Below are 17,609 nucleotides of genomic sequence, written 5' to 3'. Positions count from 1 at the left end.
AAATTCTAATGTCTCTCCTATATCCTGTAATAGTTTGAAGATTTCAGGTCTTACACTGAGATCTTTGATAGATTTTAAATTGATACTAGTACATAGTGACAGATATAGAACCAGTCCCCATTTTCTGCATGTAGCTATCCAGTTTTCTCGACACCATTTGTTGAAGAGGCTGTCTTTTATTCCATCCTATGTTTTTGGCTCCCATGAAGAGGCTGTCTTTTTTTCCATCATATGTTTTTGGCTCCCATATCAAATATTAAATGACTGTAGGTCTGTGGGTTTATTTCTGGGTCTTCTATTCTGGTCCATGGTCTTCAGTTCTATCTTTGTGCCAGTACCAGGTTTTTATCCACTGGCAATATTAAACTATTATTTTTTACTTATACACAAATATCAGCTAAGTAGCAATAAAAGTATTACCTGGGAAAGTGATTAACCTTTTGTGCTTCAGAGAGGGTGCGAAGTAAGAAGGGCTTCAGGTGGGATCCTGTCCACATCAGGTTATAGTCTGTGCTGCTGGGGTGAACCTGAGGGCAGAAAGAAAAAAATACAGAAGAAAAAAAAAGCCATCAGAGACAGCCATTTCTAGGAAAAGCAAAAGCAGATAAAGTCACAGCAATTTTTCACTCAAAAGACTCACTACAGTAGCCCAACTAGTATGGGAACCTAATGGGACAGAAGTAGTTTCACAGCATGGAAGACAAATACACAAGTTCCTACAAAAGATGAGTTGGTCCAAAAAAATGTGGTATCTATACACAATTAAATTTTACATAGCCATTACAAGGAATATTATGTCACTTACAGGTAAATGGATGGACCTAGAACAAGTTATGTTAAATAAGGTAAACCAAACTCAGAGAGACCAACAGTGCATGTTTACTCTCATATGTGGAAGTCAGATTGAAAATACACAGGGACATGATAAATTATACAGAGCTGTAGATATTCATACACACATGAGACCAAAGGAAGATACTCTTAGGGGAAGAAAACAAAGTCTCAATGCCTATGTGCATCTGATCATATAAAATAATATTTATTGGGCTGAGCATGTGGCTTAGCAGTAGAGTGCTTGCCTAGCATGCATGAAGCCCTGGGTTCGATTCCTCAGCACCACATAAACAGAAAAGGCCATAGGTAGCACTGTGGCTCAAGTGGTAGACCCTTAATTTGCCATGTGTATCTGCTTTGTAGTATCCACAGGCCCTAAGTCCAGGAGTGGCAAAATAATAATACTATTTCTTGAAATAAATACCAGGAAATGGAAAACAAGTTTTTCTTTGCTGTTTTTTTTTTGTCTTGTTTGTATGTTTTCTGTCTTTGGAGGGTAAGAGGAAACACAGAAATGGAGAGACAAAGGGTAAACAAATGCCAACAGTGGTACTCACTAGACACTATGCTGAAAATAATCTATACAACTTGTGGGTGAAGATGGGAAGGAAAAACCAGCGAAGAGTGAGGGAAGGGGTGACACTGTCAAAAAAGAAATCTACTCATTGCCTGATTTATGTAACTGCAACCCCTCTATAGTCACCTTTGTAATCACAATAAAAAAAATTTTAAGTATACAAGTTTAAAAAACAGAGAAGTTGGGCAAATCCTAAACTCAAAAAGGTAAAGTTAACCCTTCTTTTTCTTTTGTCAGTTGTGGAGCTTAACCTCAGGGCCTGGGCACTGTTTTTGAGCCTCTTTGTGCTGGAGGCTAGTGCTCTACCACTTTGAGCCACAGCACCACTTCTGGTTTTTGAGTGATTAATTGAACATGAGAGTCTCACGGGGACTTTTCGGCCCAGACTGGCTTCTGGCTTCAAACCACAATCCTCAGATCTCAGCCTTCTGAGTAGCCAGAATTACAGCATGAACCACCAGCTAAGTTGACACTTCTATAGATGTTGGTATTTTTTTTTTTTTTTGTCTAAGACTAGAATTTGAACTCAGTATCTGATACTTCGGCTCACTGGCGATGCTCTACCACCTGAGCCACACCTTCAACCCTGATACCTTTTAATTCTTTTGGATATTCAAGTATAAGATCAGAACCAAAGTGAAAAATTGCTTTCTTACACCTAGCTTCTTTGCAGATACTGAATATAAAATGTTCATCAGATAAATACATGATTTTTAGTTTAACCAACTTATTTCATTTGTTCATTTTTAAGAATATACTTGTCCATTAAGAATTATATACTGTGCCTAGATCATGTTAGAATCATGGAAAGTGCTGAAAGATCAAAAAAAAAGAAAAAGAGAGTACACACACACACATACGTCTCCTACAAATTTCAACCTACTATAGTGACTCAGCAACTGGATTTTCTTCAACAGTCTCAAAGTTTCACCTACCTTTGTTTTTTGGTTGTTGTTTTTTTTGCCAGTCCTGGGCCTTGGACTCAGGGCCTGAGCACTGTCCCTGGCTTCTTTTTTTGCTCAAGGCTAGCACTCTGCCACTTGAGCCACAGCGCCACTTCTGGCCATTTTCTATATATGTGGTGCTGGGGAATCGAACTCAGGGTTTCATGTATACAAGGCAAGCACTCTTGCCACTAGGCCATATTCCCAGCCCTTTTTTTCATTGTTTTTGTTTGTTTTTTGCCAGTCCTGAGGCTTGAACTCAGGGCCCTGAACACTGTCTCTGGCTTTTTTTTTTTTGCCAGTTGTGAGCCTTGAACTCAGGGCCTGAGCACTCTCCCTGGCTTCCTTTTGCTCAAAGCTAGCACTCTGCCACTTGAGCCACAGCGCCACTTCTGGCCGTTTTCTGCATACATGGTGCTGAGGAATTGAACCCAGGGCTTCATGTATACAAGGCAAGCACTCTTGCCACTAGGCCATATTCCCAGCCCATGCCTATCTTCTTTTGTAATGACATCCCAATTTTCTGATTGGGAATAACTTTTGATTTCAGAGACCTGCTGATCACCCATCCTCTCCCTCAAGATGTGAATCTCTGACCCATGCTAACCCAATCATTCTATCTCCAAAGGAAGTCACAGAACAATGAGGGGGGTTCAGTAACTCCCAGGGTAATGACTTGAGGAGATAATCCTGAAGACTCCTGACTCTAAGTCCCAAAGAGTCTCCTGGCCTCTCTCCTTCCAAAGACCTAACTTCACAGTTTTTCTCTGACTGCTTGCACTCAAAGAACCTCGAGTGGCAACCAGACAATTCCTTATGAGAAACTTTCCCTCTGGCCTAAGTTTAAGAACACAGTAAAAAAAAAAAAAAAAATCCTGCAGAAATGCTTTTCCATATGTCATAAGCAAGGAGAAAGTATACAACTCAGAAATTTAACCAAAGTTCTACACTGTCATGAAGCACTGTCTAGAGCTAGCACTGCTAACTGATAAAGTTAGTTAGATAGCCAGAATTTTCAGCTTTTGAGCAGATCAAGGGAGAAAATGAAAATGAGCTTACTTCATGAAATCCATGGGCTGTCAGAATACTGCGTACCAGGCGACTGTCTGTTCGCACAATCTTATAAGACAAATGATAACGTTCTAAAGAAAAACACAAAATCAAATTCAGTAAACTGAGCACTTACTGTAAGAACAAAAATAAACTATCAGATGGTTAATTACAGATGCTTAATTATAGTTAATAACATAAGGCTACCCTTCAACAATGATAAGTTGAGGATATGTGGTACAGACCTTGAGTTTTTTCACTTAGCATTTTAAAAACTATATATTTGTTTTTTTATTAGTTTCTAATGATTACTTAAGGCCTTCCATGAGAAATGTAGGCAACAAAACAGCATTATAATATCACTTTACAGTTGTTTACAATTAGTGCATCTTGACTTGCAGTGTTGCTTATAGTTTATAAACACTTTATAAACACTTGCAGTGTTTATAAACTATAGTAGTTAACAACCCTTCCACTAGGTGGCGATATGCAATGCACTGAATTTTTTTCAAAGCACATACATCACAAATCTGCTTTTTAATTTTTAATAACCCAATTCAATTTATTTCCTTCATAATTTATAGTTTTTTTCCACTTGAAAGCATTATCTTATCTAGGCAGTAGTGGCTCACACCTATACCCCTAGTTACTCAGAGGAGGCTGAAATCTGAGGATCACAGTTCAAAGCCAGACCAGGCTTTCAGACTGTCCTTGAGTCTATTCAATTCACCAGTCCATATTCAGTCCATGAGAGCTTTAGTCTCCAATTCACCCCCCAAAAATCCAGAAGTGGAGCTATAGCTCAAGAAATGGAGTGCCAGCCTTGAGTAAAAATACTAAGGGACAGTACCAAGGCCCTGAGTTCAATCCCTAGTAACAGCACAAACAAAATATTACCTTGGGAAGAGGCCCTTAGGCTTCTCCAGCCCATCAATGAGGTCCACAGCACCCAAAGGTTAGGTCCCTTGCTGTGCACAGCCCTTTGTCCTGGAATGCCACAAACTGTAGCACATTTTAGGCCAAATTCTTCATTATGCTGTAAATAATACTGAATCCACTGCTAAACTTTTGAAATTGGAAGAACTGTCTACAGCCTTACCACCCTGAACATGCCCTATCTCGTCACAGAAAAATCTAAATGTCCATACTTGTCTTGAAAAACCAGGCATTCTTGGAATCTCCTCGCTAATAGTGAGACCAAATGAGGCCTACAGTACCCTCAGTATGGCACCTGGATTGCTACCCTCTGCACATTTCTGCCCAGGCTCCTGAGGGTCCATGTTTGTGACAGACCATAAATACGTGAAATTCTAATATATCCCCAAAGGCTAACATTTACTCCAGGCTTTTAAAATACATCTTTTTCTATGTATATACCACTACAAACTGAGAAAGCTAGCTCTAAATTTTATAGGGTAACTTTTTTTTTGTTTTGCTTTGTTTTGCCAGTCAGGGGGCTTGAACTCAGGGCTTGGGCACTGTCCCTGAGCTTCTTTTGCTCAGGCTACCACTCTGCCACTTAAGCCACAGCGCCGTTTCCAGCCTTTTCTATTTATGAGGTACTAAGGAATCGAACCCAGGGCTTCGTGCATGCTAGGCAAGCTCTCTACCACTGAGCCATATTCCCAGCCCTGGGCCAGTCCTGGGCCTTGGACTCAGGGCCTGAGCACTGTCCCTGGCTTCCTTTTGCTCAAGGCTAGCACTCTTCCACTTGAGCCACAGCGCCACTTCTGGCCGTTTTCTGTATATGTGGTGCTGGGGAATCGAACCCAGGGCCTCATGTATACGAGGCAAGCTCTCTTGCCACTAGGCCATATCTCCAGCCCCTAGGGTAACTTTTTAAATGACTCAATTCATACTATATTTTTTCTGGGTTGTTTTATTTGGGGGAGGGGGGTGTGCGTGTGTGTGTGTGTGTGTACTCACTAGGGTTTGAACTCAATGCTTTGCATTTGCTAGACAGCCACTCTACCACTTGAGCCACACTCCTATCCTCAGTACTGAATAATTTCTGAATGAGAATAATACAGACCCAAAGACATAACAAAAGCCTGCCTTGATCACCAAAGCCAGCCATTTCTTTTTGTGACAGTGACTCCAGGCACAGTAAATGCAGAAAGAATAACATGACAAGCCTGACACTCCACACTTACTGTTGCAAGCTTACAAAGCCCAGTTCCAGGATTTTCCCAATGATCCATCATTATTAAGTTGTCTCTGCAATATCATCATAAGGAAAGAGGTACAGAATCCTGTGTGTTTACTTCAGAGCAGAATACAATGTAGGAACAGAACACTGCTTTGGAAGATGCATTCTGATTCCAAGTTGGGGAGGGAAAGCACAAAATAGGCTATACCAAAAGAAATGCTCATAAACTGACTGGCAACAGGTTAAAAAGAGCCTCTCTCTAAGCCAAGTCTGAGACAAGTTTAATATAAAAATGTAAAGAAACAGAGTATGATGCAATTACAAAAGAATCGATGCTGATAAGAAAGTGAGAAGGTGTAGTGCTTTTCATTTGCTACTTAATAAGTCATCCGTCCGGCAACTTAAACACAAATGTATATAATATTACAGCTGTGGAGGTCAGGAGTCTAACACAGGTTTTGTTAGGCCAACCTCAAGGCCCTGACAGGCTGTGGTCCCTTCTGTATGCTTGGCTCAGATTTGGCTCCTCTTCTTTTCCAGCTTCTACTGATTACACCAATTCTACAGTTTGTGGCTTATGGTTCTCTCCCATTGTTTTCAAAGACAATAACGGCAGGTCTAGCCTCTTCTACCCCTTTCTTCCATTTTAAAGAGCCCTATAATTATATGATATTGGGCAATCTATTTTAAGGTCAATTGATTTAGCAACTTTAATTCCCTTTTGCCATGTAAGGTAACATATACACACATATCCCAGAGACTAGGGGATTCATACACTGGATTACCTTAGCCCACCTTCTGGCCCACAAAGGCTCACATCCTCCTTATTTTCAACCCATCCCAGCACCACTATCAACTAAACCCAAATCTAGAATCTCATCTAAGTTTATCAGCTCCAAATTCCTAAATCTCTTAGGTCAAGCAAAGGTGAGACTCCAGGCGTGACTTATCCTGGGGCAAAACTGCTCTCTGTGTACCTGCGAAATACAAACAAGTTATTTGTTCCCAAAATACAATATACAGAACTCTAGCCACAGGTTGTCTGGTCCAAAATAGGACAAAACTAAAGGGAAAAAGGAAGCCATGGGTCTTAATAATTTGAGACTATAGCTAGGTTTTAAGGCCTTAGAATATTGCCATGTGATCCACAGGTATGCCCCCTGGGACCAAAACTCCAGGCTTGGTGTGTTTTTTTTCATCATTTCTTGCCTGTAGTATCTGGAGGTCCAACCGCTTTCTTCCACTTTATCCTTGGACTGTGCCTTGCACTGCAAACTGGTAGTGTATGTGCTGCCTAACATTCTGAAAAATCTTGCAGGTTCCTTGTATCACTCTATCACATAAGAGAGTTCCTTTGACCTCCAGCATCCTAAGAAGACAGTGTCCTCCATAGAATTTCACTAGGTGATTTCATTTCTAGGCTTTCCTTCTTTGCTTGTGGTCCTCTTCCTCATTCCTCAACATAGCAGTGACCTGGTGAGGTGCCAGACTTTGAAGTCAGGCCCCATCACGTGAACCCCATTTTAGAATCGAACCCTGAGCCAATCAGATTTGTACCTGTGTCCTAATCTTGCTTGCACAGCTGATTGTTGTAACCTTGTTCTTTGCCTTTATAAGCCCTGTGTAATCACAGCTCGGGGCTTCCTCCTAACCTCCGCTGTGTCGGTGGGTAGGACGAGGCCCGAGTTGGCAGCTCGTTAAATAAAGCCTTGCCTTGCTTTTGCATTTCGGAGTGTCTAAATCTCGGTGGTCTTCTTGGGGGTGGTCTTGCAACTTGGCACAACATTTGGGGTTTCGTCCGGGATAGCCCCAGAGACCCCGAGATCCCAGACTCCGAAGGTAAGAAAGCAGCACTGTTCATTTGTCTTGTCCTGTAATTTGTCTGTTTGGTTTTTGGCCGGAACTGACCAGGAGGACCTCCTAAACGAGACTCAACCCGCCCACCTTGTACTTGGGTCTGCTCCTTCTGCTTATCTGGCAGGAGGTTGTGGGCCAACTTGGGTCCACTCCTCCTGTACCCTGGCAGGAGGTTGTGGGCCAACTTGGGAGATCTCCAACTCGTAACTCGGGTCCACTCCTTCTGCACCCTTGCAGGAGGTTGTGGGCCAACTCGGGTCCACTCCTTCTTACAGGAGGTTGTGGGCCAACTCGGGTCCATTCCTTCTGCACCCTTGTAGGAGGTTGTGGGCCAGCTTGGGAGATCTCCAACTCGTAACTTTTCTTAGGCCTGTGTGTTTTCCTCCTTTTGTATTAATTGTTTTGTTTTTTGTAGCCTTTTGGACTGAACTTCTGATCAGAGCTATGGATAACGTTCTATCTTGAGGACCTCCATCTAGCCCCCTAGACTTAATCCTAGCTCACTGGAGGGAGGTTAAGGAGATAGCTCAGAACCAAGGTGTGGCCCTTAAAAAGGAAAAGTGGATCACCCTGTGCAAGTCAGAATGGTCCACCTTTGAGGAAATTGAGGGAGCTTTGACATAGGGAGGAAGCACGGAGGAGGAAATGTTTCCCGCTCCATACTCCCCATCCCAGTTAACTCTACAAGAGGAGGACTCTGAGGAAAATGTTTCAGCTGTGCCCTCTGCTCCGGAGGGTCCTGCCCAGTCAACTCGCTGGCGCCGACAGCCCAGGACACGGACGCATCAGCCCCAAGTCCAAGTCCTGACCCGCAGCCGCCGACGGGGTGGATGTAGGGCCAGCCCAAGCCACCCACAGGTGGCAGGGAGTGACCTCACCATGCTGCGCTGTCATCTCTGTGTTGTTTGTAAGTCTAACAGTCTCTTTTGTGTCAAACCTGCATAGCTCATTGGAAAGATGTACAGGCGATGGTTCACAATCAGAGTGTGAGTGTCCACAGAAAGAACTCTAGGGGGACCCCCACCCAGCCTTCTTAAGCAGAAAATTGTTTGGTGCGCTAAAATGTTTTACTAAGACTAAAAATGTTTTACTAAAACTATCAAGCCCTGGAAAATGAGGCTGGAGAATGCTAAAATCATTTGTTAAAGGTTTTTGTCTTAAAATGTACGGCCGATGCTTATTCAGTGTGCTTTAAGATCTTTTGAAAATGTGTGTGTGCATGTGTGAGTGTGAACATGTTCAAGACTGCAGTATGATGCAAAACTAAGTTTAAATTCAAAGGTCTTCATGCCATGCAGTAACTGGGACTGAAGAAAAAAAAAAAAAAGGCTCTTTTGAAACAAGCAGCCCGTAAGCAAAGGGCGGCACCTGGTTTCAGACTGCCTGTGAGCTTCAGTTTTTCCGATGCAGATAAAAGCTAAAGTGTTGTGTTAGTGTTAAAAAGGCTTTGGAAATCAAGAATACATTTCTAGATAAGAAATTTGGAAGTAAAATTGTCCTAAATAATTATTGCAAAGTGAGAAAAAGAGAATTATGGCTACCAAAATGTTTAATTGCCATTCCAGCTTCTTTGTAGGTTTTTTGTAACAGTTTCCAGCAGGCCCACAGAGAAGCACAGGTGATTCCTACAAGTTTGTCAAGATCTAATACTGACCCTTAATAAGTTCCAGGTAAGAGAGCATGCTTAAAAACTACTTCTGTGTGGACCACCTTGTACCTCTGTGTGGACCACCTTGTTGCTTATAATTGGAGTAAAGTGGCCCCTTATAAGACTCATTGATCTGAATCTGCAGTTCGAAGCCAGCCCGGGCAAAGAAAGGTCCCTGTGAGAGACTTGTCTCTAATCAGCCAGCAGAGTGCTGGGAACGGAGTAGTGTGGAGCTCAAAAGTGGTACGGTGCTAGTCTTGAGCTGGAGAGCTGAGGGACAGCACTCAGGCCCTGAGTCCAAGTCGAAAGTCACTCCTCCTGGGACAAAAGTGATGGAGCATCCAGAGGCAGTAAGCCACTGCTTGGATGGCAGAGATGGTGTCAGATCCTAGAGTCACTACTGTTGGCCTTTCAAAAGTTAAAGCCGGGAAGTCCTAGAAGAATAGTTCATAAGCATGCCTTTCCAATGCCCATGTCTGTCTACTGGGCAGGAATTTGCCAGTCATCTGTGATAGTGGTTAGTAAGGGTAAGTTTGTCAAATGAGAGGCTAGATTAAAATCTCACCCCCCCCCGCATTTACTCAAAGCCCTGACTGGCAGTGAGAATTTTAAGCTCATACATCTGTTTAGTAAAGAAAGCTTGTAGACCTGAGATTGTGTCCTTATTGAGATCTGTTAAAGGCCTGCAAAGGTATATTGTTAAAAATTGCAAGATCTGTCAGCTTACCAATGCCCCCAATGAACAGATTACTAAAGGAGCTCGCCTCTGTGGGAATAGGCCAGGCGTGTATTGGGAAGTAGATTTCACAGAAATTACAAATATTTGCTAGTTTTTGTAGACACCTTTTCAGGATGGGTTGAAGTCTATCCAACAAAGCATGAGACTGCGAATGTAGTGGCTAAGAAGATCCTGAAAGAAATCCTACCCAGGAGACTGAACTCCTTAGAACCACGGTGGAAGGGACCCTAGACAGCATCGCCACTTGGGTTCATTGCTTCCACGCCAGGCCAGCTGACCCCTTTGCCCTGGATGACAACTACCGTGATGGAACATGGGAGGTCTCCAAGCACCCAACTCAGCTGCTTTGCCTTCGCCTCAAGACTGAGACTAAGGTTATAGGTTCCTGGCTAGGTAAGGTCTACGCCCCTGAGTCAGCCTGAAGAAGTTACAGAAGATGGATGATCTTCGCCCATCAGCCCCCCTTTAAAATCAAGGGACCAGAGTTGTTTTTGGGAAGATGAGGCAGGATAAACTAGAGGCATGCAAAACAGAGGTACAGAGACTATTCTTGTAAGAAATGGTGACAGGCTCTTTGGTTACTACATTGGGCCCTACTGGCCCATGCCTTACCTCTATATCATCCCCTAGACATGCAAGCCATTGAAATGGACAGAATGGAGCCATGATTGGCTCCCAAGGTACCAAAAAGAAAAAGGGGGAAATGAGGTGCCAGACTTTGAAGTCAGGCCCCATCACGTGAACCCCATTTTAGAATCGAACCCTGAGCCAATCAGATTTGTACCTGTGTCCTAATCTTGCTTGCACAGCTGATTGTTGTAACCTTGTTCTTTGCCTTTATAAGCCCTGTGTAATCACAGCTCGGGGCTTCCTCCTAACCTCCGCTGTGTCGGTGGGTAGGACGAGGCCCGAGTTGGCAGCTCGTTAAATAAAGCCTTGCCTTGCTTTTGCATTTCGGAGTGTCTGAATCTCGGTGGTCTTCTTGGGGGTGGTCTTGCAACTTGGCACAACACTGGCTGGCCTAATCCTTCTCACAACAAACACATCACTGACTCCTCCTCTTCCTTCCTTTTCCATTTAAATGATTCTTTTTAGAATTAGAAGGTAGACATCTTTGGGATACTACTCTACTGCCTACCATAGAGGGCAAGTACTTTGCAGAAAATCTAGCCAGTAAATGTAGGAGGAGAGAGAAAAAGGGAAAATCATCTCAGACAAGTATGAGTAGATAGCAACAGGTAAGAAACTATCAGAAAACAGGATGCTCAAACATCCCAGGTATCCCAGGTATCATTCCAGAGAATGCTTCTAACAAAGGAGTAGATGGCACCTTTACAAAAAAAGCAATAAACTGGACACTATCTTTAAATGATGAAGCTAGTAATACAAAATAATGACACAATGAGTCCCAAAGTTGATACACAGAGAAGAGCACAGCTTCATTAAGGAATAGTCTCACCTATATTAAAAAAAAAAAATCAGATCCAAACATGTGGAAACTGACAAAGATATAGATTAAACAAGAATTTCTGAATAAATAATTAGTCTGGAATCTTTGAAAAAAATTGAAGTCTGAGAAACAGTTGTAGATAAAAGGGGCTGGCAATGTGGCTTAGTGGTAGAGTACTTGCCTAGCATGCATGAGGCCCTCGGTTCAATTCCTCAGCACCACATAAACAGAAAAAGCGGGAAGTGGCGCTATGCCTCAAGTGGTAGAGTGCTTGCCTTGAGCAAAAAGAAGCCAGGGACAGCGCTCAGGCCCTGAGTCCAAGCCCCAGGACTGGCAAAAAAAAAAAAAGGCAGACTAAAGAACTTTAACAATTAAATGTAATCTTTCATCTTGGATAGAAAAACAAACCAAAATAGCTAAAGAGGACAAAATCAGAGCAAGAGAAAACTGTGCAGGGGCTTTGGATGAGGTAATAGCATTTTACCAACAGCTTACTGCACAGCTAGAGAAGATACCCTTGTTCTCAAGAGATGCGTGCTGAATAACAAATTAGGCCAAGGAGGATTTGAGCCAATTCAGAGACAGAAAGAAACATTAATATTGTAAAATGTTCATATGTGGTGGACCTAGGGGGAATATACATGGGTTCACTGTACTGTTCTTTAAACTTGCCTGACGGTTTTTTGTTTGCTTGTTTTGTGCCCATCCCAGGGCTTGTTAGGGGCCTGGCCACAGTCCCTGAGCTTTTTTTGCTCAAGGCTAACATTCTATCGCTTGAGTCACAGCTCCACATCATGTTTTTGGGGGTGCTTAACTGGAGATTAAATACTCCGAGTTCAGTCTTGCTTTGTGTGCAATAAGCTGGTTAACGGTATATAACATACCTTAGTCTAAAGGTTATAAACTGGTGACTAAGGAGCAGACCCAGCCTACAGATACAGTTTTTCTAGTATTTATAGTATTGTTACATAAATTTGAATTCACAATTGGTTTTGAAAAGTGTATGAATTCATTTAAAGCTACACTTGAGCTTCTCTTTAAAAACCTGGCAACCTTAGCTTTTTGGTTTTTTTCTTCCCCAGTCCTAGAGCTTGAACTCAAGCCTAAGTGCTGTCCCTGTGCTTCTTTGGCTCAAGGCTAGCACTCTACCATTTGAGCCACAGGACCACTTCTGACTTTTTCTGAGTAGTTTGTTGGAGATAAGAATTCACAGACTCTGGGAACAAAGCTTTGGGAGAGCAGGGGGAGAAAATTCAGAAGAGCTGGCTACTGTGGCCTGACTTAAATCCCTCATTCACCCCTCAGACCTTGCTGGTACCTCCATCACTACCCATATCGCCTCTCAGTATCAGTAAGACTGTCCACATCCTTGGAGAGTAGACCCTTGGCGCTTGTGTCCAGCTGCTGGGCCCCTCCTCTCACTTTCTTTGCTGACTTTAACTAGAGTGTGAGTGGTTGTCTCCTAGGACAATAGTTGCTTGAAGAGGACCCTACTGTATGCTGCTTAAGTTGATCAGGCTGAGACTAGATGTCACCGACCAGGGAGTAAGCCATTTTCTTTTGTTTTTCAGGCAGAGATCACTGTGCAATCCAGACTGCCTCCCCGTCCCAAAGGATGGGATTATAGGCATATATCACCATGCCTGGTTGGAAACATTTTAGACTTTTGTTACTTTCAATTGACAATGGCTTCACTGGGCTTATGGTAGTAAAGCAAGGGGCATTTGTATATCATAAGGAAATAGAATATTATGAAACATTTTTTAAAAACTGAGGATTAGAATACTGACTCCGTTTTTCTGCCCATTTTCCTAAGGACAACTAGCCTGCGGTTGGAACCCTCAGGCAGGAAAATTTACATGAACATAATTTTGTTTCTATTTATTTTATAGTTATCTGCTTTGCCCAGTAGATAAAGCTCTATAAAGATGCCTGCTTGTGAATAAAAAAGAAACACAGAAGGAGTCAGACACCAGGACAAGCCACGAGGACCACAAAACTTCGGGGCGCCTTGTGCTGAACAGAGCCACACTCAATGACCAACCAGCCTGAAATGAAGTTATTTCACTTTTTTTTGAAATCTCTCAAAAGCCATTTTCTCCACCTGCTTTACCTGTAACTGCTAAACTTATTAAAATCCAGAAGAAAGCAAGGGGGGGAAAGAAAGAGTCTTGCAGACTTTACTGCCTGGGTTGGCGTTGAACCACGATCCTCAGATCTCAGCCTCCTTGAGTAGCTAGGATTACAGGTGTGAGCCACCAATGTTCAGCCTGTGATGGTTAATTTAATGGGTCATCTTAACTGGCCTACAGAATACCCAGACATATGGTTAAACATTATTTCTGAGTGAACCTGTCCAAATGAGATTAACATTTGCATGTGTGAGATAAGTGTAAAGCAAATTAACCTCCCCAGTGTGGGTGCATATCATTCACTCCATTGAGAGCTTGACCAAAAAGTGTGTGTGTGTGTGTGTGTGTGTGTGTGTGTGTGTTTTATGCATGCACATAAAATATTTAACTCTGTGTTTCCAGAGGACCTGACTAATATACTTGGGCTTGAACTGTTGCTGTAAACTGAACCTACCAAACTGTCCAAGAAAGGGCCATTTTACCCTTTATTTTCTTGCATACAAAATAAGAAGCTGAGCACCAGTGGCTCATGACTATAATCTTAGCTACTTAGGATGCTGAAATCTGAGGATCGAGGTTTGAAGCCAGCCTAGGCAGGAAACTCTATGAGTCTCTTATCACTAATAAACTACCAAAAAGCTGGAAATGGGGCTGTGGCTCAAGTGGTAGAGTGCTAGCCTTGAGCAAAAATGCTCTAGGACAGTGCCCAAGCCCACAATTCAAGCCTTAAAAACCAGAGCACACACAAACATGAGGCAAAAGGCAGGACACAGTACTCCTTCATTACTAGCTACCAACCAAACATGCTCTTTCTAAGCCTGTGAACAATTACCAATACCTCCTCCCCAACTAATCACATGTGCCCTAGGAGGCAACTTAAAGTAAATCTCCTAACAACAAGTTCTAGGTTGACTGACAAAAATGTGGCTGCCACTACAGAGGTACCCAGGGAGCAGTGAAGGTCTCTAAGGATTTAGACAAAAATAGCTTGGGAGGGGCTAGGGATTTAGCCCTGAGGAAGAATACTTGCCTAGTAAGTACAAGGCTCTAAATTCAGCCCCCAGCAATGGAAAAAAAATAGCATAGGAAATCAAAATGAAGATAAAACTGATCCTTTCAATTTTTAGAAAAGAGGAATAACTCCTCCAATGACAAGGGAGGAGTTACTGTTCCCTAGAATGAGAAATCTGGACTGTACTAATATTGTCCAATATAATAGTCATTCATATATGACTAATAAACATTTGAGATGTGACTAATAAACATTTGAGATGTGACTAGTATGACAGAAAATATTTTGTTGTTGCTGTTGGTCTTGGGGCTTGAACACAAGGCCTGACGCTGTCCCTGAGCTCTTTTCCTCAAAGTCAGTGCTTTACCACTTTGAGCCACAGCACCACTTCCAAGTTTTGAGTGGTTACTTGGATATAAGAGTCTAACAGAGGGGCTGGGAATATGGCCTAGTGGCAAGAGTGCTTGCCTCGTATGCATGAAGCCCTGGGTTCAATCTCCCAACACCACATATACAGAAAACGGCCAGAAGTGGTGCTGTGGCTCAAGTGGCAGAGTGCTAGCCTTGAGCAAAAAGAAGCCAGGGACAGTGCTCAGGCCCTGAGTCCAAGGCCCAGGGCTGGCGAAAAAAAAAAAAAGTCTAACAGAGACATTTCTGCCCAGACTAGCTCCAAACTGTGTGATTCTCTGATCTCAGCCTCCTCAGTAGTATTACAGGGGTGAGCCCACAGGCACCTGCCTTTATTTTAGTTTACATAATTAAAATTACATTTAAAAGTGGATACGTGACTAAGTTATTAGAAAATAGGGGCTAGGAGTGTAGTTCACTGGCCCAGTACAGGATTAACATACACAAGGCCCTTGTGTCAATACCCAGTACCATAAAAAGGAAAAAAAAATCATCAGAAAATATCTTTGAAGCAAGTTAACTATATGAGTTAATTTTTTTCAACTATAATGTTTATGACACAAATCAAATATTTCCAATGAAAATTTGACACCAAATTAAGATATACAAGGGTAAAATTCACACTAGATATAAAATATCCCATTAATAATGTTTTGTATTGAATAAATGTCAAAGTGATATTTTGGATATGTCAGGTTAAATAAAAGATATATTTTATTGAATTCATTTTTCAAATTTTAATTTACATACATAGCTTGCATCATACTTCTGTTGCTATATAAACTTACTAAATAGACATACTGAAAGGCAAATTATAAAAAGATGTTTCATTCTGTGAAAACTTTAAGCTGAGAAGACTTCTGTTGCCTTTAGAATGTAATCCCATGTACAACTTTAAAGCACATACAGTTTGGAAGAAAAAGGTTGTATTGAGGAAAAGGCCTTATTTCTGGAGTATTTCACAATAAAACATGAGAAATTATACTGCTCCAAATTAAAATTAGTCAGTGAATACAAGAATACAAGAATAACTGGAATAAAGCTGAATCTAACACTATGATATGAACAGAAGGTAATTACTGTCCCAGATAACTTCTCAGGAGGATTTATCCATAGGCTTATACCTAAGCAGATCTATGTCCCTTGTCAGCTATTTAAGACAACAACAACAACAAGTTTTTATAAACCAACCGGGCAGCAGTGGCTCATACTTATAATCCTATCTACTCAGGAGGCTGAGATCTGAGGATTACAGTTCGAATCCAACCCGGGCAGAAAAGTCCCCTTGAAACTCTTAGATCCAATTAACCATTCAAAAATTGGAAGTGGTGCTGTGGCTTAAGTGGCAGAGTGCTAGTCTTGAGCACAAAGAGCCTCAGGGACATTGCCCAGGCCCTGAGTTCAAGCCTCACAACAAACAACAACAAAAAAGTGTGTTCAACAATTCAGAAAACTAGGGTAGCCACTAGTAAAAACTAATTGTTTTCTTCATAAAGGAAGGTGAATAAAATGATTAAAACTCAAGAAACTGAGAAAAATAGGAAAAAAATTAAAAGTACAGAATTTGAGAAATGTTTTTAGTGGCTTTTTCTTTAACCATAGGTACGTGTAAAGAAAAAAGATGTAAGTTCTAGAAAATACTAATCATTTCAATAGTGGGGTAACTACTGGTGGATATTACTTTTCCATAAATGGTAGGTATTCAAAAAGAAGGGTCTGCTTATTGTCATAGAATAGATAGACTGTTTTATGTGACAAGCAGACCAAAAGAAGCATGTTTGGGGGGTATTATTCACCTGTGTTACCCATGGATGCCTTTATGGTTTGAATCATCTATAAAACAGAGTTTCTCAGTAGAGTCTTCAGTTATCAGGCTTCAGAGAACATGAATGAACCATGTCCCTTTAAGTGGTAACCTAGCAACTTGCTGAGGGGTTTGGAACACAAGTACCTTTGGGAGAGAGGAGCATCCAAATCCCCAAAGAAAGTTTGCAATTCTATGAACTTCTAGCTTATTGTGGAATAATGAGATCTTAAAATCATTTAAAAAAAGAGCTAATTCTATTCAGTAAATAGAATGAATGGCACAACTTTGGAGTACTAGGCATTTTAAAAATTGCACTTGATACACTGCCTGCAAAGTAGGTAAATGGGGATAATCCTCGCTTAGCTAAGCTATTAAACAGAGCTTAAGTGACTTGCCCAAGACTCACAGCTAATAAATGCAAAGCTGAAATTTGAACCATTGACCAAGAGTACAAGTACAGAACAAACTCTTTCAAACAAACAAGACAGTCCTGACTCATAATATTACAATCTTTGAAAATAGCTACAGTCTAACCTTAGGCTCAGAACAGTTTTCAGTGATTTGCAGATTAGGTGCATTCCCTACCAATATCCCAACAGGCAATTTTACAGAGACAGAAAAACTGATTCTAAAATTCATATGGAATTGCAAGAAGCCCTGTACAGCAGAGACAATCTTGAAAAAGAACAATGCAAGAGGATTTGAATTTCCTTATTTTGAAACTTAACACAAAGGAATAGTAATCAAAACAGTGTTGTGTCGCGTGCTGGTGGCTCACACCTGTAATTGTAGCTATTTTGGAGGCTGATCTGAGGATCCTAGTTCAAAAGCCAGCCTGGGCAAAAAAAAAGCCCATGAATTTCTTACCTCCAATTAACCAGCAAAATCCAGAACTACAGGTGTGATTCAAGCCTTGGGCGAAAAAGCCAAGTGAGAGCATGAGGCCCCAAGTTCAAGTCCAGAATTGACACAAACAAACAACACTGTGATATTGGCACAAGG

At 41.7% G+C, this 17,609-nt stretch overlaps 1 protein-coding gene across 14 annotated transcripts in view; it reads right to left on the bottom strand.

The window, feature by feature from the left end:
• Window positions 1-17,609, bottom strand: part of Ttll5 (tubulin tyrosine ligase like 5) — a 237,689-nt gene that overhangs the window by 211,310 nt on the left and 8,770 nt on the right. For all 14 annotated transcript variants that reach the window (XM_048362476.1, XM_048362477.1, XM_048362480.1 and 11 more), the window contains 2 exons: window positions 3,415-3,497; window positions 421-527 (listed from right to left, as the gene is read on the bottom strand). In XM_048362476.1, the coding sequence (XP_048218433.1) occupies window positions 421-527; window positions 3,415-3,497 (190 nt within the window). The remainder of the gene's footprint in view (window positions 1-420; window positions 528-3,414; window positions 3,498-17,609) is intronic.

This window comes from Perognathus longimembris, chromosome 14 (assembly GCF_023159225.1).
Source record: "Perognathus longimembris pacificus isolate PPM17 chromosome 14, ASM2315922v1, whole genome shotgun sequence".
In the NCBI taxonomy this organism is placed as follows: Eukaryota; Metazoa; Chordata; class Mammalia; order Rodentia; family Heteromyidae; genus Perognathus; species Perognathus longimembris.
This window is presented reverse-complemented; position numbering and strand designations above follow the sequence as displayed.